Genomic DNA, 24,874 nt, shown 5'->3' with positions numbered 1-24,874 from the left:
CAGCTTGTCTAATTGAATTCATCTTTGCTTTCCAGTCTCATTCCTAACTCAACTTCACTCTCTCATACCTCCTGTCCCTCATTGTTTCCTGTTCACAGGTCTCTCATCTCATCTAATGTTGTAAAGTCTTAGAAAGATAAATCCTGACTTTGTTCCCTTCCCTCTGTTCCCCTGTAGTATCTGAAAATATGACATCCTGGAACATTTTCCAGTCCTCTTTCAATTTCCTTCCTTCCTGCTATAGTGTTCCAGTACACACTAAATTATTCACTTAGATATGTGCCTATAGTTGTGGATTGCCCTTACTCTGGTGAGAAGGGCATTGATCTGATGACTGGAGAAAATAATTCATGAAAAGCCAGTGAACAACAGTTATCTTGATTGTTACCAAATGTTTATTATCTGAGTAAATGGAGCAAATGTAAACTACTTCATAACACATAGAAATTAATGAAAACCATAGAATGCATTTTATAACATGATTTCAGAAAAATAGCTGAAAGAATGAAGAAAGAGATAGGTCATTGTTAAATCCCTTTTTGATGGCAGCGGAGTATCAATATGGAGTAATGCTTTTGTCCAATGAAGAGACTTTCTCTCCACTTTAGGAAAGATCTGGCCTTATTGGTGGGTCGAAGAGGATCCCACTTACAAAACACAAGGCCTGAGGCCCATTTTTTTGTTTTTTTGTTTTTTTTTGGCATTCTGAGCCATCTCTGTGTCATTTTCTGAGGCTTAAGCTCTCTAAAGTCTTATTCAAGAGAATTTTAGCATCATCAGCCACTGTATCGATAAATTTCAAACGTAGAAAGTAGATTTTAAAAAACTGGAAGATGGTGGATGGCAGGCCTCCATTTATTGAACAATAGCTTTCAGCACAGTTCATGGCCTTATCTGCTATGTTGTCATCCTGCATAAGGAACCGGAAATTCAAGGATTTGGTGAAACTCTTGATATCCTCCAAAGACATGTTCAGCTTCTCTGCAGTCCCTTTGAGTGACTTCTCATCCAAACCAAAATGGCTCTGGTAATGTTTCAAGCACTTTTCCTGCTGGGGAAAATCAAAGCCATTAAAGCAGGCCATGAAGGGGATGAAGCTCAAAGCAGATGATTTTAGGGCATCCAGCCAGATCTTCTCCTTGAGCAAAGCTCTCTTCATCTCAATGGAAGCATCGGACAAATTGGGCAACAGAAGCGCAAAGGTGTAGCGCTTATGAACAGGGAGCTCCTTCAGCAGGGTCTCTTCCAGTGCTGGGAAATCAAAGTCATCCAGATCAAAGTTGGAGACCAAGAAGATGCATGGCTCAGGCACTCCAGTGTGGCTGAGGTTAGCCAGGCAGTTGTCTCGTATCTGCTGAAGCACTCTCTCCCTTTTGAAAGATGTGGGTTTGCGTTTCTCTTCATTATATAAATCATTGTCCACCTTGGTTCTAACAAAGTAGAACTTCTTGCCTATCTCTTTGATACTTTTGGCCAGCAAAGCATCATTGAGGCTAAACCGAGAGGAAGAAATCATGATGAAGAAGTCATAGGTAGCAAATTCCACCCTTTCTAGATATTCATGTGGTTGGAAATTGGGGGTTCCCGTTCCAGGCAGGTCCCAGAAGGTCACATTGGGATATCTGGGATGTTGATAGGGTGTTCTCTTCTTGGTAGTCTCCACAACGCCAACCCTTGCAGAACCCTCCTCTTCATAACTAAGTCCTCGCAGGGCATTGATGAAACTGGACTTCCCAGTGCCAGATTCTCCAATCACAGCCACATCCAGTGGAGCATTCTCTGCTGCCACAAGTGATTCCTCAATTATGTCAGCCACATCTTTTAGCTTGGCCTCTTTAAGGGTTGCTTGAATTCTATCAAGGTTTTCTTGAGAGAGGATTCCCCCTACCTTACTGATTAATGTGGTGTAGTGAGGGATAAAGTTGGTGGCCAACTGCTGACAATTCTTTCCTCCCAGGAAGTCATATAGGAACTGATCCATGCTGGCTAACTGTGGAACGTCTGTGGGAAAAGGAAATTGAATTAGGAAGACAAATGGAGCAGCAGAACAGACACAATGTCAGGTGAGGAAACACACAGGTCACAACAGCCCATTCCCATTCTCTCACATTTATTAATGTTACTCTGATTTACTTTTCCTGATGAATTTTGTTTTCATGCTACAGTAGAAGCTACTTGTCTACTATTATGTTTCCTATGTCACAAGAGTCAGGATCTGTGGAATAGAGAGTAACAGTACTCAAAGTTTTCACATCCTGAACCTCGGAGTCTGTGAATGTGTGACCTTGCATAGCAAAAGGCATTTTGCTGGTATGAAGAAGTTCAGGATCTTTAGATGAAAAGATTTTCTTGGCTAATCCAAACGGGCTCAATATAATCACAGTGAACCTTATAAGAAGGAAGCAAGGCCAAATGAAGAAAAGGAGATGGTGTGATGGAGGCAGAGATAGAAGTGAAGATCCAGAAAGATATAAGAAGGGTCACAAGATAAGGAATTCAGGCAGGTTCCAAAGCTGGAGAAGACAAAGAAATAGATTGTCTCTCAGAGCCTACAGAAGGAAGCAACCTTGCTGACACCTTGATTTTATTTGTTTTAGCCGCTGCCTTCGGCTCGGGTCATGATCTCAGGGTCCTGGGATCGAGTCCCGCATTGGGCTTACTTTCAAGTTTTTAATTTAAATTAGGGTTAGTGAACATAAAGTGTAATATTAGTTTCCAGAGTAGAATTTAGTGATTCATCATTACATATAATACTCTATTCTCATCACAACAAGTACACTTCTTAATACCCATCACCCACTGACATCTTGATTTTAGCTCCTTTAAGATTTCATTTTGGATAACTCTCTCTGGAACTAGAAGCCAATAAATCTGGGGTTGTGTCTTAAGCTGTTAAATCTGTGTTAATTTATTACACAACAATGAGAAACTATTGCAGACATTCTGCTTTTCCTAAAATTTCAATACAGAGCCCAACACACTTCCATTCTGCAGAAAGAATCAGTCAGGCCAATGCATTGGGAAGCACAGAAGAGTTGTAGACATAATTCGCCTCCCATCCCTTGCAACAAATATGGTCAGGACTTATCTTTTGGGAGAGGCAGGGGCCAGAGAAAAGCCCACCAGGATGTATGTGCCATAAGAGGGATAGCCAAGCACTTAGTCCTTATGGTAATAATTGCCTCATGGCAGCTTAATGTCCATTTGTCTCACCTCATGAGAGAATTTGGGTGATATTTAGATCATGTAACAGGAAGTGGCAGAGGAAATAGATATGAGCTCTAATCTTCGCTATTCAATTCTGCACAGACTTGAAGTATAGATATCTGATTAAATCATGGCAATTCAAGGAATTTTTATCATTTACTATGAGAGAGGAAATTGTGATTTTAAAAATATTTATACCTACACAGTTGTGTCTTATGGGACTACCATATACTTTTACCAGTAAGGATGTGCTCAATGCTTATCCCCATCTTGCAAGTCCTGCAAGGAAAATTTTCAGAAGAGGGAGAATCATGATTCCCCAAAAATATATAAAATAAATGTGTGTTAAAGACTTTATTTATCAGCTTACTTATGAAGATGATATTACTTGTTTTTTAAATTTTTATTTATTTATTTGACAGAAAGAGATCACAAGCAGGCAGAGACGCAGGCAGAGAGAGAGGGGGGAGCAGGCTCCCCGCTGAGCAGAGAGCCCGATGCGGGGCTCAATTCCAAGACCCTGAGATCATGACCTGAGCCGAAGGCAGAGGCCTCAACCCACTGAGCCACTCAGGTGCCCCGATGATATAACTTGTTAAATGGGGAATTCCCAAAAGAGAAAATTATATTTCAAGAATACTGAAACAGGACAAGTTGCTATATTCTCGGGTGAGAGTGGGAAGTCAATTGAACTTCCACAGACGATGGCAGCTCCATACTGTAATGGTTAGTACTCTTGACTCTGAATCTCCCCAGACAGATTTTTATCTCTATGACTGCTGGGAGCTGTTTGTTTGTGTCCTCCACTTAATTTCACAAGCTCAAAGCCCTGGTATTAATCAGCAGATTTGTGAATGGTATCTTAGCATGAGGGCAGAATGATCATGAATGGATTAGTGCTTCAGAGACTCAAGATTTAGAGACTTCGGAGACCTAGCTGCCCATTCTGCCATGTCCACCTTGGAAGTGAGCTCTCACCAAATGCTGAAACAAAGATGCCTTGATCTGGGTATTCCTATACTTGAGAAGTATGAGAAGTATATTTCTGTTCATAAGCAACCCAGTCTGTGGTGTTTTGTTATAGCCTGGATGGATGGGAATAAATTCCCAACAAAAGAATTATTCTACAATGCTACAAATTATTAAAACTCATTGAGTTTTGAAGTAGCTCTATTGTATGAAAGGCGAGATTGCCTTTAAAGATGGGATAGTTTTGGGAAGACAAGATGGCGGGGAAGTAGGAGGAGGGGCCTTTTCAACCTGTACCCTTAAGTGAGCTGATAACCTACCAAAGAACTCCAATCACCCATGAAATTGGCCTGAGATCAGAATACACCAGCTCTCTCTACACCTTAAAGAACTGGAGAATCAATAACAAATCAAACCAATTTCACATGCAAGAAGGGAAATAATCAAGATTAGAGCAGAGATCAATGAGGTTGAAACCAGAGATACAGTAGAACGTATCAATGAAACTAGAAGCTAGTTTTTTGAAAGAATCAATAAGATCGATAAACCATTGGCCACAGTAATCCAAAAGAAAAGAGAAAAAGCCCAAATTCATGAAATTATGAATGAAAAAGGAGAGATCACAACTTACACCAAGGAAATAGAAACAATCATCAGAAATTATTACCAACAGTTATATGCCAATACACTAAGCAACCTAGATGAAATGGATGCATTCCTGGAAAACTACAAACTCCCAAAATTGAACCAGGAAGAAATTGACAACCTGAATAGACCGATATCTAGTAACAAGATTGAAGCAGTGATCAAAAACCTCCCAAAAAACAAGAGCCCAGGACCTGATGGATTCCCTGGGGAATTCTACCAAACTTTCAAAGAAGAAATAACACCAAATCTCCTGAAGCTGTTTCAAAAACTTGAAGCAGAAGGAAAACGTCCAGACTCTTTTTATGAAGCCAGCATTACCCTGATCCCCAAACCAGGCAAAGACCCTACCAAAAAGGAGAATTTCAGACCAATATCACTGATGAATATGGATGCAAAGATTCTCAACAAGATCCTAGCAAACAGGATCCAGCAGCACATCCAAAAGATTATCCACCATGACCAGGTGGGATTCATCCCTGGGTTACAAGGATGGTTCAACATTCACAAATCAATCAATGTGATAGAAGAAATCAATAAGAGAAGACAGAAGAACTACATGGTCCTCTCAAATGATGCAGAAAAAGCATTTGACAAAATCCAGCATCCGTTCCTGATGAAAACACTTCAAAGTATAGGGATAGAGGGAACATTCCTGAACTTCATAAAATCTATCTATGAAAGACCCACAGCAAATGTCATCCTCAATGGGAAAAAGCTTGCAGCCTTCCCGTTGAGATCAGGAACATGACAAGGATGCCCACCCTCACCACTCTTGTTCAACATAGTATTAGAAGTCCTAGCAATGGCAATGAGAAAACAAAGAGAAATAAAAGGTATCCAATTGGCAATGAAGAAGTCAAACTCTCTCTCTTTGCAGATGACATGATTCTTTATATGGAAAACCCCAAAGACTCCACCCCCAAACTACTAGAACTCATACAGCAATTCAGTAACGTGGCAGGATACAAAGTCAATGTACAGAAATCAGTGGCTTTCTTATACACTAACAATGAAAATACAGAAAGGGAAATGAGAGAATCAATTCCATTTATTATAGCACCAAGAACCATAAGATACCTGGGAATAAACCTAACCAAAGAGGTAAAGGATCTGTACTCAAGGAACTACAGAACACTCATGAAAGAAATTAAGGAAGACACAAGAAGATGGAAGACCATTTCATGCTCTTGGATCAGAAGCCTACACATTGTTAAAATGTCTATACTGCCTAGAGTAATCTATACTGTTAATGCCATTCCGATCACAATTCCACTGGTATTCTTCAAAGAGTTGGAGCAAATAATTCTAAAATTTGTATGGAATCAAAAGAGTCCCTGAATTGCTAAGGAAATGTTGAAAAACAAAAACAAAACTGGCGGCATCATGTTACCCGATTTCAAGCTTTACTACAAAGCTGTGATCACCAAGACAGCATGGTACTGGCATAAAAACAGACACATAGACCAGTGGAACAGAGTAGAGAGCCCAGATATGGACCATCAGCTCTATGGTCAAATAATCTTCAACAAAACAGGAAAAAATATACAATGGAAAAAAGACAGTCTCTTCAATAAATGGTGCTGGGAAAACTGGACAGCGATATGTAGAAGAATGAAACTCGACCATTCTCTTACACCATACACAAAGATAAACTCGAAATGGATAAAAGACCTCAACGTGAGACAGGAATCCACAGAATCCTAGAGGGGAACATAGGCAGAAACCTCTTCAATATCAGTCACAGCAATTTCTTTCAACATATGTCTCCAAAGTCAAAGGAAACAAAAGCAAAAATGAACTTTTGGGACTTCATCAAGATCAAAAGTTTTTGCACAGCAATGGAAACAGTCAACAAAACAAAAAGGCAACCCACAGAATGGGAGAAGATATTTGCAAATGACAGTACAGACAAAAGGTTGATATCCAGGATCTATAAAGAACTTCTCAAACTCAACACACACAAAACAGATAATCATATCGAAAAATGGGCAGAAGATATGAACAGACACTTCTCCAATGAAGACATACAAATGGCTATCAGACACATGAAAAAATGTTCATCATCACTAGCTATCAGGGAGATTCAAATTAAAACCACATTGAGATATCACCTGACACCAGTTAGAATGGCCAAAATTAGCAAGACAGGAAACAACGTGTGTTGGAGAGGATGTGGAGAAAGGGGAACCCTCTTCCACTGTTGGTGGGAATGCAAGTTGGTGCAGCCACTTTGGAGAACAGTGTGGAGATTCCTCAAGAAATTAACAATAGAGATTCCCTATGACCCTGCAATTGCACTGCTGGGTATTTACCCCAAAGACACAGACGTAGTGAAAAGAAGAGCCTTCTGTACCCCAATGTTTATAGCAGCAATGGCCACGGTCGCCAAACTGTGGAAAGAACCAAGATGCCCTTCAACGGATGAATGGATAAGGAAGATGTGGCCCATATACACGATGGAGTATTATGCCTCCATCAGAAAGTATGAATACTGAACTTTTGTAGCAACATGGACGGGACTGGAGGGGATTATGCTGAGTGAAATAAGTCAAGCAGAGAGAGTCAAGTATCATATGGTTTCACTTATTTGTGGAGCATAACAAAGAACATGGAGGACATGGGGAGATCGAGAAGAGAAGGGAGTTCAGGGAAACTGGAAGGGGACATTAACCATGAGAGAGTATGGACTCTGAAAAGCAACCTGAGGGTTTTGAAGGGGGAGGGGGTGGGAGTTTGGGGAAACAGGTGGTGTGTAATAGGGAGGGCACATATTGCATGGAGCACTGGGTGTGGTACAAAAACAATGAATACTGTTAGCTGAAAAAAAAAAAGGATGGGATAGTTTCCAATGGAGACACCCATTAAACATCCTGCTTATTCCAAATTTTTTTAAAACTTTCTGATAAAAAAAGAAGAAAAAGAAGCATCTTCAGACTGTGGTATTCTTTTCTCCAAATTGGAGGGCATGAACAGCTGGATGAAATCTTATCCTTCAATGAGTCAGACTTGCACGTCAATCCTCCAAGCATTAAGTCAGTATGTCATCATTGCAAGTACGCTATTTGCTCACTCACCAGCCCTGGAGAGAAAGGAGATTTCTGATGTCAGAGATTTTTTATGTTTCTACTAAAACAAAAAGTGCTGAGTCTGGTGTAGTGTCCCTGGAGCCCCTGGCACATGAACAATCCAGAGACCTATACTCCCTGGGAAATGCAGACACCATCCTCCTGAGGTCACTGCTTGAACAAGGGGCTGGAGTGATTCTGTTCTGCCTGGGTAAAGTGTGAAAACAACAGGACAGATGACAGCGTCTGACTTGAGCTCCTTACGTCATGAAATCTGTTTGGTGTATTATAACAAAAGTTCAAAAAATTACCCATTGGAGTTGAAGGAAATTGGAAGGGAAGATGAACCATGAGAGACTATGGACACTGAAAAACAACCTGAGGGTTTTGAAGGGGCAGGGGGTGGGAACAAGTTGGTGGGTAATAGGGAGGGCACGTATTGCATGGAGCACTGGGTGTGGTGCAAAAACAATGAATACTGTTACGCTGAAAAGAAATTTTAAAAAAGTGAAAAAAAAAAGTTACCCATTGGAATAGATGCAGTAGATCAAAATGAAGGGTAGGCAAAATGTTGGTCAAATCATTATCCAGGTGTATGCATTTGCATGCATGCCTGTGTGTTGAGTGTGTACTTAATTCCTATGTGAAATGCATCTTTTATGACTGGTCTCTTTCAGAAGACTGAAAGCTCTGCTCGCAGGGTCTGGTTCTCTTGCAAGAAAAACTTCCCTCGATAGTTGAATCTGCTCTCTAAGCTCCCTCTCTAAAGGCCTATGTTTCTTTACTCAGGGACCCTCAAACCGTGTTCAGATAGAGGAGATCATAGATGTAACATGAGAAGGATCTGCAAGTTGGGAGCTTGGGGGGCCACTTGCTCCCTGGGATGATTTTTGACAGCCTCTCCTCAACCTCTGTGTCCATGTCTTGGAGGCTAACACACAGCAATATCTACACATGGACCACTCCTGGAAGACTCTGCAAACTCTCCCAGAGTTACCTATCTCCCACCCTGACCTGGCAATGTCACATGGGCACAGTACTGTCTTAAAAAGTCTCATGAGTAGGGTTGTCTAGTACTAGGTGCAGGGGAGGGACAAAATGAACAGGTATCAGGGGACAGGATCGGGGTCCAACCTGGGTTCAGGTGAGTGGACATGTGCAAAAACCATGTTTGGGTCAGACATAGTCACAGAAATGGTCTGAAAAGGGGTAGGTATATGCTAAGCTGCCATTCCCATCCTGGATAGAAGGGGTTATACCCTTCCCCACCCTCTACTTCCTTGGGTATGTATGTATACATACATATGTGTGTATGAGGGTGTGTATGAGCTGGATTCAGCATTTCAGGTGACAGATTTAGGAAGGAAGATTAATTTACCCATCAACAACTAAGTGAAAGGAGTACAATGGTATATCATGCTCCATTCATCTAGCATAAATATGTCCTATACCTGCTGGGCACTGAGGGCACCAGGTAGAGTCTAGGGAATTATTTACTGCAAGTGCAAGATCTGCCTGTGTATTTTCATGATATCAAGCCTCTAATACGGGATGAGACATTACTGTCTTGGACTTTAACTTTTTGAAGAAACAGGGTTGTTTTCAGTTGATCTAGCACATGAGAAATCAAGGTGAGATGTTGTGATGGGATTTAGACAAACCAGGAAAAGAATTCAAGGGCTCTAGGCCAGGTCTTATATTCTGGCTGGCCTGGGCCCCACAGGACCATGAATAAGGTCATCCAGCCTTACCCATCCCATACTAGGGTCAAACTTATAGGCAAGAAGAATACACAGTGAGGGGGGTCAAGATGGCGGGGAAGTAGGAGGAGGCACCATTTCAACCTGTACCCTAAAGTGAGCTGATTACCTACCAAAGAACTCCGACCACCAATGAAATCAGCCTGAGATCAGAATTATACACGTCTGGATCTCTACCGGAGCAGAAGACGCCAGTGGCAGGTAAAGCAGACTGGGAGTGTCGGACTGATATCCGAAGATAAACAAAAGGGGGAGGGAGCCACCAGAGGTGACCGATTGGAAAGTAATACCCCAACACGAGAGTGCTCTGCATCTGGGGACCAGCATTAACTTGGAGTCTGGTTGAAAGCACTCAAAAAAACAAGGAGCAAAGGATCGCGGGGGGGGGTAATAGTGGGAACCTGGGCAGTTAGGGTCAGGGACCTAAGTCCCCCGACCCAGGACAGCCTCCCCTGGCGCTGAGCCAGAGAGAGTGCGGCAGAGAAATCAGGCCTCGGTCCCTGAGCCGCCAGTGCTCCTGAACGCCAGCGCCCCCGAGAACGAGTGGGGTCTGGCTCCCGTGAGGGGCTGGGAGCCTGGCCAGATAGCAATCCTGAAACGCGCGTGTCCCACACCTTCCCTCGGAATACGTGCTCATAGGCGCTAGCCTGGAGCTCTGGCATCCGGAAAAATCAGACATTCCCAGCCCGGGACAGCGGGAAAACCTCAGTGGGCGATCTCTGCTCCAAACCTCTCTGGCGGTCTGGAGCTGCCTAGACAGCCACCACTGCCCTGGTTTTGGGTACAACAAGGAGCGCATCCCCAGGGACAGTGACTCAGAACCGACTCAGCCAGCAGCTTTTCCAAAACATTCTGGGGCTTCTCTCTGAGAGGGAGGTCGGGGTGCAGTTCGCTCTCCTCTAAACCTCCAAAAACCATCAAAAGCTGTCAAGGCGAGAGAAAGCAGATGAAAGAACATAAAAACCCCCAGAGAACAAAAGGCTGAAAAAAACAGTTTCCTCAGAGCTCACCCCCTTGAGGGGAGCGGGAGGACCTAACTCAGGGAACATCATTGTCTGAAAACCCACGTGGCAGGCCCCTCCCCCAGAAAACCAACCAGGAAGGAAGAAAAAAAAAAAAAGACTACAAGAGAACAATCACCATTACTTCATAAATACAACTTTTATTTTTAACTCTTTACCAATATTCTGGTTCTTTTTTTTTATACATACAGATAATTTTTTAACCTATTTACCATCACACCGAGATGTCCAGTACATCAAATTCTTTAATAACCTTCTAACCTGAACTTTTTGATACATACACCCGTGTTTTTCTTTTGTTTTTCTATTTTTTTAATTCTTTTTTAATTTTAACTTAGTTTAGTCTAGTTTATTCTTGTTTAATGTTTATTTTCTATTATACATATAGAGTTAAACTTCAAGGTAATCCCCTTTCCCCAATCAATGCTACCCCTATAGGCAAACCAGTTTCTAATCCCCCTGTAACTTAGGAAAGTTGAGTCCCTTAACAAAAACATCAAGATACCTTCAGGAAGAATCAAAATAAACTTCCTCACCCACACTGAGAATCTATAACCATTCTCCCAATTTTTCCTTCTGTCAGTGTTTCTGTGAATTTGTGTTTGTCCTGATAATATATAAACCTTATACTTGGGGTGTTTTCTGATGAGGTTCTTCCCTTTTTTTTTTTTTTTTTTTGCTTATATATACATATTTTTTTCTCTTGTCATATACTTTTATCAGTCTTTTTGTTTGTCTGTTTTTGTTTGTATACTCCACAAATCTTACCTTGTGGCCCATTTGGGCTGAGCCTTCTCTTTTATCTTCCCTTTTTTTCCTATCTCTCTCTCTCTTTTTTTTTTCCTTTTTTATTTCCCCCTTTTTTTTCTTTCTTCTTCTCTATTTCTTTTTCTTTGCTTTTTTCTCTCATTTGGGTGGGGAACCCTGATTGCACAGAAGCGTTCCAGGGTGCACATTGACTGCACCACAATCGATAACTCCAGCTGCATCTGTTTAGTCATCTCTTACCAAAATGACTAGGAGGAGGAATACCCAACAGAAGAAAAATACAGAGGATGGGCCTTCTGCAACAGAGCTAATGGCTATTGACATAGACAATATGTCAGAAAAGGAATTCAGACTAACAATTATCCAGGCAATAGCTAGGTTGGAGAAAGCCATGGATGACCAAACAGAATTGATTAGGGCAGAACTGAAAGCCACCAGGGATGATGTTCACAATGTTAGGGCAGAACTGAAAGCCACCAGGGATGATGTTCAAAATGCTCTCAATGAGTTCCAGTCCAATCTAAATTCTCTAAAAGCTAGGGTAACTGAGACAGAAGATAGAATTAGTGATCTGGAGGACAAACAGATAGAGAGAAAGGATCAGGAGGAAGCCTGGAACAAACAGCTCAGAAGCCACGAAAACAGAATCAGGGAAATAAACGATGCCATGAAACGTTCCAACGTCAGAATTATTGGAATCCCTGAAGGGGAAGAAAAAGAAAGAAGTCTAGAAGATATAGTGGAAGAAGTTGTCTATGAAAATTTTCCCAATCTCACAAATGGAAACAACGTTCATGTACTAGAGGCAGAAAGATTTCCTCCCAAGATTTTAGATTCTCAAAAGTCTTCACGGCACCTTATCGTTAGAATGGGGAATTTTGTTTCAAGAGAGACCCTCTTAAAAGCAGCTAGGACAAAGAAGCTCCTTACATACAGAGGAAAGCCCATTAGAATAACGTCAGACCTTTCCACAGAGGCCTGGAAAGCCAGGAAGGGCTGGCAAAATATATTCAGAGTACTAAATGAGAAGAACATGCAACCAAGAATACTCTATCCAGCAAGACTGATATTTAAAATGGATGGAGAGATAAAGAGTTTCCAAGACCGGCAAGGCTTAAAAGACTATGCAACCACCAAGCCGACACTGCAGGAAATATTAAGGGGGGTCTTATAAAAGAGAAAAAATCCTAAGAATATCATTGAGCAGAAATATAGAAACAATCTACAAACAGAAAGACTTCAAAGGCAACACGATGTCAATAAAAACCTATCTCTCAATAATCACTCTCAACGTGAATGGCCTAAATGCGCCCATAAAATGACACAGGGTTGCAGATTGGATAAAACGACAGGACCCATCCATATGTTGTCTACAAGAGACCTATTTTGAACCTAAGGATACACCCAGACTGAAAGTGAAGGGATGGAGAAGCATCTTTCATGCCAATGGGCTTCAAAAGAAGGCCGGAGTAGCGATTCTCCTATCAGATAAATTAGATTTTAAACTAAAGACTGTAGTCAGAGATACAGAAGGACACTACATAATTCTTAAAGGGACTATCCGCCAAGACGATCTAACAATTGTGAATATCTATGCCCCCAATATGGGAGCACCCAATTACATAAGAAAACTATTAATCAAGATAAAGAGTCATATTGATAGGAATACAATAATAGTAGGAGATCTTAATACGCCTCTCTCAGAAATAGACAGATCATCGAAGCAGAAAATTAATAAAGAAATAAGAGCATTGAATGAAACATTGGACCAGATGGACCTCATCGACGTATACAAAACATTCCACCCTAAAACAACAGAATATTCATTCTTCTCAAGTGCACATGGAACCTTCTCCAGAATAGACCACATACTGGGTCACAAAGCAGGACTCAACCAATACCAAAAGACTGACATTATTCCCTGCATATTCTCTGATCACAATGCTTTGAAACTGGAGCTCAATCACAAGGAAAAGTTCAGAAGGAACTCAAACACCTGGAAGCTAAAGACCACCTTGCTTAAGAATGCTTGGATCAACCAGGAGATCAAAGACGAACTTAAACAATTCATGAAAACCAATGAGAATGAAGACACCTTGGTCCAAAACCTATGGGATACAGCAAAGGCGGCTCTAAGGGGGAAATACATAGCCATCCAAGCCTCCCTCAAAAACATTGAAAAATCCAGAATACACCAGCTGTCTCTACACCTTAAAGAACTGGAGAATCAACAACACATCAAACCAACTCCACACGCAAGAAGGGAAATAATCAAGATTAGAGCAGAGATCAATGAGGTAGAAACGAGAGATACAGTAGAACGTATCAATGAAACTAGAAGCTGGTTTTTTGAAAGAATCAATAAGATCGATAAACCATTGGCCACACTAATCCAAAAGAAAAGAGAGAAAGCCCAAATTAATAAAATGATGAATGAAAAGGGAGAGATCACAACTAACTCCAAGGAAATAGAAACAATCATCAGAAATTATTACCAACAGTTATATGCCAATAAGCTAAGCAACCTAGATGAAATGGATGCATTCCTGGAAAACTACAAACTCCCAAAATTGAACCAGGAAGAAACTGACAACCTGAATAGACCAATATCTAGTAACGAGATTGAAGCAGTGATCAAAAACCTCCCAAAAAACAAGAGCCCATGACCTGACGGATTCCCTGGGGAATTCTACCAAACTTTCAAAGAAGAAATAACACCAATTCTCCTGAAGCTGTTCCAAAAAATTGAAGCAGAAGGAAAACTTCCAGACTCTTTTTATGAAGCCAGCATCACCCTGATCCCCAAACCAGGCAAAGACCCTACGAAAAAGGAGAATTTCAAACAATATCACTGATGAATATGGATGCAAAGATTCTCAACAAGATCCTAGCAAACAGGATCCAGCAGCACATTCAAAAGATTATCCACCATGACCAGGTGGGATTCATCCCTGGGTTGCAAGGTTGGTTCAACATTCGCAAATCAATCAATGTGATAGAACAAATCAATAAGAGAAGAGAGAAGAACCACATGCTCCTCTCAATTGATGCAGAAAAAGCATTTGACAAAATCCAGCATCCGTTCCTGATGAAAACGCTTCAAAGTATAGGGATAGAGGGAACATTCCTGAACTTCATAAAATCGATCTATGAAAGACCCACAGCAAATATCATCCTCAATGGGAAAAAGCTTGCAGCCTTCCCGTTGAGATCAGGAGCACGACAAGGATGCCCACTCTCACCACTCTTGTTCAACATAGTATTAGAAGTTCTAGCAATGGCAATCAGACAACAAAGAGAAATAAAAGGTATCCAAATTGGCAAGGAAGAAGTCAAACTCTCTCTCTTCGCAGATGACATGATTCTTTATATGGAAAACCCCAAAGACTCCACCCCCAAACTACTAGAACTCATACAGCAATTCAGTAATGTGGCAGGATACAAAGTCAATGTACAGAAATCAGTGGCTTTCTTATACACTAACAATGAAAATAGAGAAAGGGAAATTAGAGAATCGATTCCATTTACTAGAGCACCAAGAACCATAAGATACCTGGGAATAAACCTAACCAAAGAGGTAAAGGACCTGTACTCGAGGAACTGCAGAACACTCATGAAAGAAATTGAAGAAGACACAAAAAGAAGGAAGACTGTTCCATGCTCTTGGATTGGAAGAATAAACATTGTTAAAATGTCTATACTGTCTAGAGCAATCTATACTTTTAATGCCATTCCGATCAAAATTCCACCAGTATTTTTGAAAGAGCTGGAGCAAATAATCCTAAAATTTGTATGGAATCAGAAGAGACTCCGAATTGCTAAGGAAATTTTGAAAAACAAAAACAAAACTGGCGGCATGACGTTACCTGATTTCAAGCTTCACTACAAAGCTGTGATAACCAAGACAGCGTGGTACTGGCATAAAAACAGACACATAGACCAGTGGAATAGAGTGGAGAGCCCAGATATGGACCCTCAACTCTATGGTGAAATAATCTTCGACAAAACAGGAAAAAATATTCAATGGAAAAAAGACAGTCTCTTCAATAAATGGTGCTGGGAAAACTGGACAGCGATATGTAGAAGAATGAAACTCGACCATTCTCTTACACCATACACAAAGATAAACTCGAAATGGATAAAAGACCTCAATGTGAGACAGGAATCTTTCAGAATCCTAGAGGAGACCATAGGCAGTAACCTCTTCGATATCAGCCACAGCAACTTCTTTCAAGATATGTCTCCAAAGGCCAAGGAAACAAAAGCAAAAATGAACTTTTGGGACTTCATCAAGATCAAAAGTTTCTGCACAGCAAAGGAAACAGTCAACAAAACAAAGAGCCAACCCACGGAATGGGAGAAGATATTTGCAAATGACAATACAGACAAAAGGTTGATATCCAGGATCTATAAAGAACTTCTCAAACTCAACACACACAAAACAGATAATCATATCGAAAAATGGGCAGAAGATATGAACAGACACTTCTCCAATGAAGACATACAAATGGCTATCAGACACATGAAAAAATGTTCATCATCACTAGCTATCAGGGAGATTCAAATTAAAACAACATTGAGATACCACCTGACACCAATTAGAATGGCCAAAATTAGCAAGACAGGAAACAACGTGTGTTGGAGAGGATGTGGAGAAAGGGGAACCCTCTTCCACTGTTGGTGGGATTGCAAGTTAGTGCAGCCACTTTGGAGAACAGTGTGGAGACTCCTCAAGAAATTAAGAATAGAGCTTCCCTATGACCCTGCAATTGCACTGCTGGGTATTTACCCCAAAGATACAGATGTAGTGAAAAGAAGGGCCATCTGTACCCCAATGTTTATAGCAGCAATGGCCACGGTCGCCAAACTGTGGAAAGAACCAAGATGCCCTTCAACAGATGAATGGATAAGGAAGATGTGGTCCATATACACCATGGAGTATTATGCCTCCATTAGAAAGGATGAATACCCAACTTTTGTAGCAACATGGACGGGACTGGAAGAAATTATGCTGAGCGAAATAAGTCAAGCAGAGAGAGTCAAGTATCATATGGTCTCACTTATTTGTGGAGCATAACAAATAACATGGAGGACATGGGGAGATGGAGAGGAGAGGGAGTTGAGGGAAACTGGAAGGGGAGATGAACCATGGGAGACTATGGACTCTGAAAAACAACCAGAGGGTTTTGAAGGGGCGGTGGGGGTGGGGTGGGGTGGGGTGGGGTGGGGTGGGAGGTTGAGGAACCAGGTGGTGGGTAATAGGGAGGGCACGTACTGCATGGAGCACTGGGTGTGATGCCAAAACAATGAACACTGTTATGCTGTAAATAAACAAATAAAGGAATAAAAAAAAAGAATACACAGTATGCTCAGGGACAGAAGAAACCCCTTCATACAACCAAATCAGTGAGCCTGGAACTCATCCAGGAGATTGTCTCCATAGAGTCATGATGGCAGTTCAGGTCTCCTAGAAACTCTATGTACCCCATAAACAAGAACCCAGGGTATTACTAAGAATGGTCAAGAGAGGTCGTAAAGAAAGCTTTGAGCACAAGGATAAGGGAGGGCTACTCTTAAGCATTCTTATTCCAGAATATTCCTCCAGCCTAACCCAGGCTAGGACTCCATCTTTTATCTTTTATTCAGCATTATCCGTGCATGTTCTTCCTCACCACCATGTCATTCACTCCCTCACTGGGCTCAGGGCACCTCCACTCCATGCAGGAGGAGACACCATTCTTGCTGACCTATTGCACTTCAAGTTTGTCACAGGGGATCCTGGTGGAGAACACTTCAGTCTTTGTGGGCAAAGGCCTCAGTGGATTCTGGTCTCAAAGCAGATGAGATGTGATTACATCATATTTCATGAGCTTCTTTCCCTCTGAAATCCCTGCATCCTCTGATCATTTCTTTAGGCATCTCTATCTCCCAAGGAAGGGTCAAGTTCCCTGAAAAAGTCCTGAGAAGTGGGGACACTTCGTAGGATTTTCCCTCACACTTGCCAATCAGTGTATTTTCTTTAATGTGGAGTGAGCGTGGGAACAGAGATGGTACTGTGATTTCCATTCTTTCCCAAAATTTACTAATTTGGGGTGCATCTAGGGAGGGGTAAATGGTAGTTGATAACTATAAGTAGACGCAGGTCCCCAGAAGTAGCATCAGCATCCAGTCATCACTGGGGCTGGAGATTCAGCATTAACTAGGATCCCTTGTCCCCTCCTGTCTAGATAGAAACAGAGAATCAAACTGTGGGTTTAAGTCTTGGATCTCCATCATTGCTTGGATCTCCATCATCTACCATCATTGCTTTGTAATTCAAAGCTTGTTTCTTGTCTGTGAGACTATGTCTTCATTTGTAACCAGAAATAATAATGCTTAACTAATAGAGCTTGAGGAAGATTAATCAAGAACAGGCGTGCAGAAGATCCAGCCCAGAGAGACTCACAGATCAGAATCTTCATGCACTGTGGTAAGAGTTGGAGGGAGTAAGAAGAATGAGAGGAAAGTCTTCCTCAGAGGTCCTATGAAGACCAGAGAGAATTCACCAAGGGGTTGCTGGTGGGCCTGCCCAGAGCTTCACCTGGACCATACAATAAAACTTTCAGTAAAGTCCTGTGAAGTGGTAGCCTAGCTTCCCTGCTTCACAGGATAAAACACTGGGACTCGGTTTCCAATGTGAAAATGTTCACAATGCCCTGGGGCTGAGTTGTCTGCAAACTCAGTTGGGAGTCTTGGCAGTTTCCTCATTGTGTGTGAATTCAGGGCTCATGTTGGATGAAAGCATCATAGTCTGGGGGACAGTGATACAATCAGGACCCAGCTGTGGAAAGACAAGCAGGCAGGGGTAGGTGGAGATGATCAAGAAGCTGCACCACTGGACTGAGGTCCTTCTGAGGCCAAAATCTGAGGAGTTGGATGTGAGGTCGATCTCCAGCAACATCAGGAGAACCCACTGATAGGTCTGGAAGGGAAGCCCTCATGCAGTAGAAAATGCAATTTTCACTGTTGTTAAAAATAAATTATTCTTGAAGATATATGCAGTGAGGATATGTGGGTCCTCAGGATTGAAGGGTACGGAAAGTTGGCAAAGGCTTACTTCTACCCTACAGACTTCCCCAGTGGGACATCCTACTCAACAGTCTGGGTGGAGAAGTACCTATACCTGCCTGGCTCCTGACTGAATGACCCTCATGATGTTCTTTTGTTCAAGTCCCCTCTGTCTATAACTTGCTTAGGAGCAGACTACTGGCAAAACAGCTGCAGAACATTCCTCAGTGGTCTCCTCTGAGCCCCTAGCATGTGCACATCTCCTAAATGAGCACCTCTACTGGTTTTCTTTTCAATGAATATTGAAACATAATTTACACATTCTATGATTCATGCCTTTAAAGTTTTCAGTAGCTTTGAATATATTCACAAAGTTGTACACACATCATAATCAAATTTAGAGTATTTTCCTTATGCAAAAGATATCCTTTTAAAAATTGTGTTATTTTAGTCACCATACAGTACATCATTAGTTTTTGATATGGTGTTCCATGACTCATTGTTTGTGTATAACGCCCAGTGCTTCAAAAGATATGTTGTACCTCTTGACTGCCATCTCTCTTTCCCTCATACCATTTGCTCTTCAGATCTAGGAAACCCGCAATATATTTTCTGTAGCCAAGGATTTGCCTTTTCTGGACATTTCATATGAATGGAATCACAGAATGCATAGTCCAATGGGCTGTCTGCTTTCACTGAGCATAATGTTTTGGGGTTCATCCATGTTGTGGCAGGTATCAGTACTTTTTTTTAAAATTTTTTATTTGTACTTTATTTTTATTTTTTTACCTTGCCCAATAATGATCTCTTATATGGATAGACCACTTTTCTTTATCTATTGAACAGTGGGTGGACAACTGTGTTAATTCCATCTGAGGGGTTATTGTAATAATGCTGCTGTGAACATTTGCATGCAGGTTTTACCTAGATGTATGTTTTCACCACTCTTGGGTGTATACCTAGCAATGGAATTGCTGGGTCATTGGGTAACTCTGTTTAAATTGTTTTATTAGTTTTATTGAAGAATAATGGGTATATATCATTGTATGAGTTTAAGACATATAGCATGATGATCTGATTTATATATACTGTGAAGTATACTGTGCGGTTACAACAATAGGTTCAGCTAACACCCATCATCTCAATAAGAGGAAAAGAGAGAAGAAAAAAGAGAACAGTTCTTCTTGTGATGAGAACTCTTAAGATATATTGCCTTAACAATGTTCTGATAAATCAAATGGGGACATTATCTATAGTCATCAGGTTATATATTACCTCCCTAGTACTTCTCTTATAACTGAAATCTTGTATCTTTGATCACTTCCTCCAGTTTCCTCCTTCTTACCTTGTGCTTCCACCTCTCCACAAGTCTGGTCTTTTTTTCGATGAACTTATTTTATTTTATTATTTTTAGATTCCACACATCAGTTAGATCATGCAGTATTTGTCTGTCTGATTTATTTTACTTAGTATAATGCTTTCATGGTACACCCATGTTATAGATGATAGGATTTTTCATTTTCTATTTAAATTTTTGACAAAGGGGGTGCCTGGGTGGCTCAGTGGATTAAGCCGCTGCCTTCGGCTCAGGTCATGATCTCAGGGTCCTGGGATCGAGCCCCGCATGAGGCTCTCTGCTCCGCAGGGAGCCTGCTTCCTCCTCTCTCTCTGCCTGCCTCTCTGCCTACTTGTGATCTCTCTTTGTCAAATAAATAAATAAATAAAATCTTTAAAAAAAAAAAAAACTGTTAAATTTTTGACAAAGTATCAAACATTTTTGCAGAGGCTTGCTGTTTGTGATCTAAATGCCTTTGCAGGGAGTTGGGTGTGGATCTGACATCCAGGTTTGGGTTACCAAATCTGATAATACCCCTGACACCCTGTTCCCCAGTCCTTCTAACTCCCTTGCTCTTATAAGGTCAATCACTTGACAATATGACAAAGCCGGCCCTGTTCCTTCACCCCCCCCCAATATCTACATCCTTCACTGTTACTGTGCAGTACAATATGGCTTGAACAATTTATCTAAGGAGAGTGCCATAAGTATTGAATTATCTTGATCATTGCAGCTTTATAATATAATCCCAAGTCAGGAATCGTGTTTTATTGGGTGTAAAGTAAATGCATTTCCATCAGTGTTTATTGCTGCCTATCAGTTTCCCTGAAAACCCAGAGGCCTCATACCTCCTCTTTTGGTATTTTTGAACACCTGAAGTTCAACTTTATCTAATTGCCACCTAGTTCAGGTTATCAATATGTGTATTTTTCATTTAGGCTGAAAATTTCCCCTGCTACAAAGCTGATGTCTTCACAGTGGCACAGAAACTGATAGAGAACGTATTTCCCAGATGGGTATACCTTCCATAATCTCTAGTGATTGAGGCAGCCATTTCATTGGACAAATTATACCACCTTTAACAAAAACCTTGCAAACTTCTTGGAATCATCACTGGCCCTATCACCCTCAATCGTCAGGCAACTTTGTGAGATCTAATGGGATCCTCAAACTTAAAATTTTTAAACTAGCAAAAAATACCAGACATCCGTGCCCTAAGGTATTGCCTTTGGACTTGCTGACACTCTGAGGTACCCTCTTTGGACAATGTAAACTCACCTCACACAACATAGTCACTGGCAGACCAATGTCTACTGGTACACAATTTTCTGGAGATCCCTTGTTGTCTCGTGCTAGTATGACCAACTATGGGAAAATATTTAGTGTTTTACCATCTAGCCTGTCATCAATAGGTTAAAGATGTCTTCCAAGATCTCAATTCAAAGGATAATGTTGGTCATTGTCTAGAGTCTGGTGACTGGGTATTCTGGAACTCTCATCAAAAAAAATACAGCTTTTGAACTTGATCAAAAGGAATCTTACCAAGTGCTCCCAACCACTGAAATTACTACAAAACTAGAAGGTGTTGAATCATGGGTATGCATTTCACTGCTAAAGAAGGCTTTACCTGACATATTGTCCTTCACAGATGCTAGGGACCTCTAAGTCAAACTGAGGAAGATAAATAGCCAATATTGAAGTAGACAGCCTTCACCCGAGAAAACATATCAAGTCCTCATATTTTAACTAAATGTGAAGCCCTTTCTCCTTTTTCTCCTTTTCTTTACTCTGACATAGTCTTGGAGAAATAATGCCCTTAGCTATATGTCTGAGCCAGTTGCTCAGAAGGGGGAATAAACTGAAGAATGTAAAACAACCTTTTATTTTAGGCTAAGAGAAAAATCTAATCATGTCCCTAAATTTTCTCAAGTGAAATATGACATCACATTGGTTGGCTCCCTTGGATTTACATCACTGAATTAAAAAAGACTAACCAGGACACATTCTTGACCCAGGATTTGCTTCCCTTGACAGAGCTATGCTTCCTGGTTAACAATTAAATTTACAGGACAATTTGATTAGGAACCTGTCCTTAACTCCCAAATATAATACAGAATTCATTGCTAAGAGCATAGCAACCCAGCAAAGATCCTTAGACTCTCTAGCCAAAGATTTTATTGACAATAAGACAGACTCTGATTATCTTTTAACTGAGTAAGAATTGTCTATACTGTGACCAACACCACCTGCTGCATCCGGATTAACACTTTTGGGGAAATTGAAACACAACTACATATGAGCACTGAACAAGCCACTTAGCTTGAAAAGATGATTCTTCAGTGGAGTCTTTCTTTGAATTATTCAGTTTTGAGTGTTTGGGTCCTGGGTACCATGGCTTCAAAGTACACTCCAACCTTTGAAAACTATCTGTTGATAAAAATAATAATAATCTGCCAGGTACCATTTGTGTTCTTAAAAATTTTTAAATGCATGTTCAGACATGCTAACCACCAAGCAAGTAATCTCCCTGAGACTGGAACTTCAGAAAATGAATGTAGGGGATGACTGATACCAAAACTGTGTACCTGAAAGTCATCACCAGTGAATTTTGTGGAGATTAAGGAAGAACATCACGACATGTGAATACCATGGAGAGAATCAACAACAGCTGTGAGAACAAATGAACAGTAGCTCAAGTTGGCACCAATCTCTAAGTTAAGCTGAGCATCTGATCAAAGTAGGGAAATTGTGAAAAAGAAGTTCCACAGGGGCCACATAGTCACAGGGCCATAGAAGCCACTTAAGTTAAGGCCTGGACTCATTAAACCAAGACCAAATACCTAACCTAACTACAGTTTCACTCCCCTGGGCATGTATAATTTAACCAGTCAGTGTACAAATTTCCTGATCAACGATGGGAAATTTGCTGATAGACCCTTCCCCTTCCCCTTAGGAGGGCAATCTCGACTAAAACAAGTGATTCTTAGTTAATAATTTCTTTCTTTTTCCTTCTTCTTTTCCTTTAAAAACATTTCCATTCCTACAGCTCAGTGAACCTCCTTCTTATTTGCTAGATTCATGAATCATTTAATAAATCCAATAGCTCTTTAAAATTTGTTCACTTGAACTTTGTTTTAACAGATAATGCATGCATTGTCTCCCCAGGGAAAGTATTTAGGTATGAGATGGGGGGTGTCTGATCTAGAAGTTCTTGGGGGAAAAGCCCTTTCCATTGACACCCCAGACATTCACATGATCCTTCTGCAGTTCACAGTAATAAGGTTTGTTCTCCAACCACCCTCTGAAAATGTCCCAAATAGTTAAAAACTCTGACTTACAGGCATCTACCAAACATCCTGCCCCTCAGAATTCCATGTCCACAGCACCCCAAATCAATTTTGCAGACTATCCTAACCTCAGACCTATAGATCTGTAATTCTATTTTTTGATCTGTACTCAATCCACAGTGGTTTCTTGCTTACCAGCTCCTGAAGGAGACTTCCAGTGTCAGAGTTGAGCTCTGAGTGTGTCCCCTGACAACACACGAAGTGCTGAGCCTGGTTGAAGTGCTCCCTGTAGCCCACAACAGAAACACTCTGTTGCACAGACTGGCCTTGCACTGGAACAGGCCCTGTGTGCTGCTGTGGTCACTGCAGAGATTAAATATGTACAATGCCTGTGAGGAACAGGCAGGATTTAAATAATCTCTGTCCACTGCTCCACCCTCAAAGGAATCTGGCCAGTAGTTGAGAAGCAGCCATCAGTGTAGAGCTCTGCATTTCCAAGAACAGAAAATGAAACTTAAGTTCTGAGGGCTCCTTTTCTGAGAAACAGAGCCATATCTGAGAATGGAAAGTGAAAGCCACCATGCTTATTGTTATTGTGTATTTTTGGCATTGTGAGTGAGAAGAGAGCACAGGATCCCCGGCTTATACACAGAGGGAGGAATATAAGAATAATGTCACACCTGTCCACAGAGACCTGGCAAGCCAGAAACAGCGGAAAGACACATTCAGGATACTAAATGAGAAGAACATGCAGCCAAGGATACTTTATCTAGCAAGGCTGTCATTCAAAATGGCTAGAGAGATAAGGAATTTCCAAGACTGGCAGAAACTAAAAGAATATGTGACCACCAAGCCAGCCCTGCAAAAAATATTAAGGGGGTTCTATAAAAAAAGAAAAACACCAAGAGTAATATAGACCAGAAATTACAGCGACAATCTATAGAAAGAAGGACTTCACAGGCAACATGATGGCAATAAAATCATATCTTCCAATAATCACTCTCAATGAGAACAGCCTAAATGCTCCAATGAAATGGCACAGGGTTGCAGATGGGATAAAAAGACAGGATCTACCCATAAGCTGTTTACAAGAGAATCATTTTGACTCTAAAGTTACATCCAGGAGTGGGACAAGATGGTGGAGAAGTAGGGGACCCTGTTTCAACTGGGCCCCTGAAGTGAGCTGATTATCTACCAGATCACTCTGAACATACATGAAATCAGCCTGAGATGTAGGATTATACACTTCTGTATCAAAAGTTCAGGTTAAAATGTTATTATGGAATTTGATGTACTGGACATCTCACTGTGATGGTAAATAGGTTAAAAAATGATCTATAAAAAAAATGAACCAGAATAGTGGGAACGAATTAAAAATAAAAGTTGTATCTATGAAGTAGTGGTGGTTGTTCTCTTGTTGTCGTTTTGTTTTGTTTTGTTTTCTGGTTGGCTTTCTGGGAGAGGGGCCTACTGCATGGGTTTTCAGTCAGTGTTCCCTGAGTTAAGTCCTCCTGCCCTGCTCAAGGGGGTGGGCTCTGAGGAAACCGGTTTTTCAGACTTTTGTTCTCTGGAGGTTTTTAAGTTTGTTTGTTCATTTGTTTTCTCTTGCCTTGACAGCTTTTGATGGTTTTTGGAGGTTTAGAGGAAAGCAAACTGCACTCAGACCTCCCTCTAAGAGAGAATCCTCAGTCTGTTTCCCTCTGGGTGCTGCGGAGCACATAAGATCCCCTTGGCCGCTGCAAAGCCCATACCAAGACGCAGTCCC

General features: G+C 41.1%; 1 protein-coding gene across 2 annotated transcripts; it reads right to left on the bottom strand.

Annotated features, from left to right (window-relative positions):
* Positions 1 to 377: 377 nt before the first annotated feature.
* Positions 378 to 23,565, bottom strand: LOC123938982 (T-cell-specific guanine nucleotide triphosphate-binding protein 2-like). Of its 2 annotated transcripts, XM_046000809.1 has the most exons (3): positions 23,305 to 23,565; positions 7,814 to 7,903; positions 378 to 2,001 (listed from the first exon to the last, which is right to left on the bottom strand). In XM_046000809.1, exons 2-3 carry the CDS (start codon positions 7,851 to 7,853, stop codon positions 722 to 724), a joined length of 1,320 nt encoding a protein of 439 aa, XP_045856765.1. In that variant the 5' UTR covers positions 7,854 to 7,903; positions 23,305 to 23,565; the 3' UTR covers positions 378 to 721. The 2 variants fall into 2 exon arrangements, with proteins under 2 accessions (XP_045856765.1, XP_045856766.1); XM_046000810.1 differs by lacking the exon at positions 7,814 to 7,903.
* Between the last annotated feature and the right edge of the window lie 1,309 nt (positions 23,566 to 24,874).

This window comes from Meles meles, chromosome 3 (assembly GCF_922984935.1).
Source record: "Meles meles chromosome 3, mMelMel3.1 paternal haplotype, whole genome shotgun sequence".
Taxonomy (NCBI): domain Eukaryota; kingdom Metazoa; phylum Chordata; class Mammalia; order Carnivora; family Mustelidae; genus Meles; species Meles meles.
This window is presented reverse-complemented; position numbering and strand designations above follow the sequence as displayed.

Coding starts and splice junctions, on each gene's coding strand:
- LOC123938982 (XM_046000809.1), bottom strand. CDS start 7,853: ATGCTTGGAGGATTGACGTGCAAGTCTGACTCATTGAAGG. Junction 2,002..7,813: donor CAAGTCTGACTCATTGAAGG/ATAAGATTTCAT, acceptor CTTTTCCCACAG/ACGTTCCACAGTTAGCCAGC.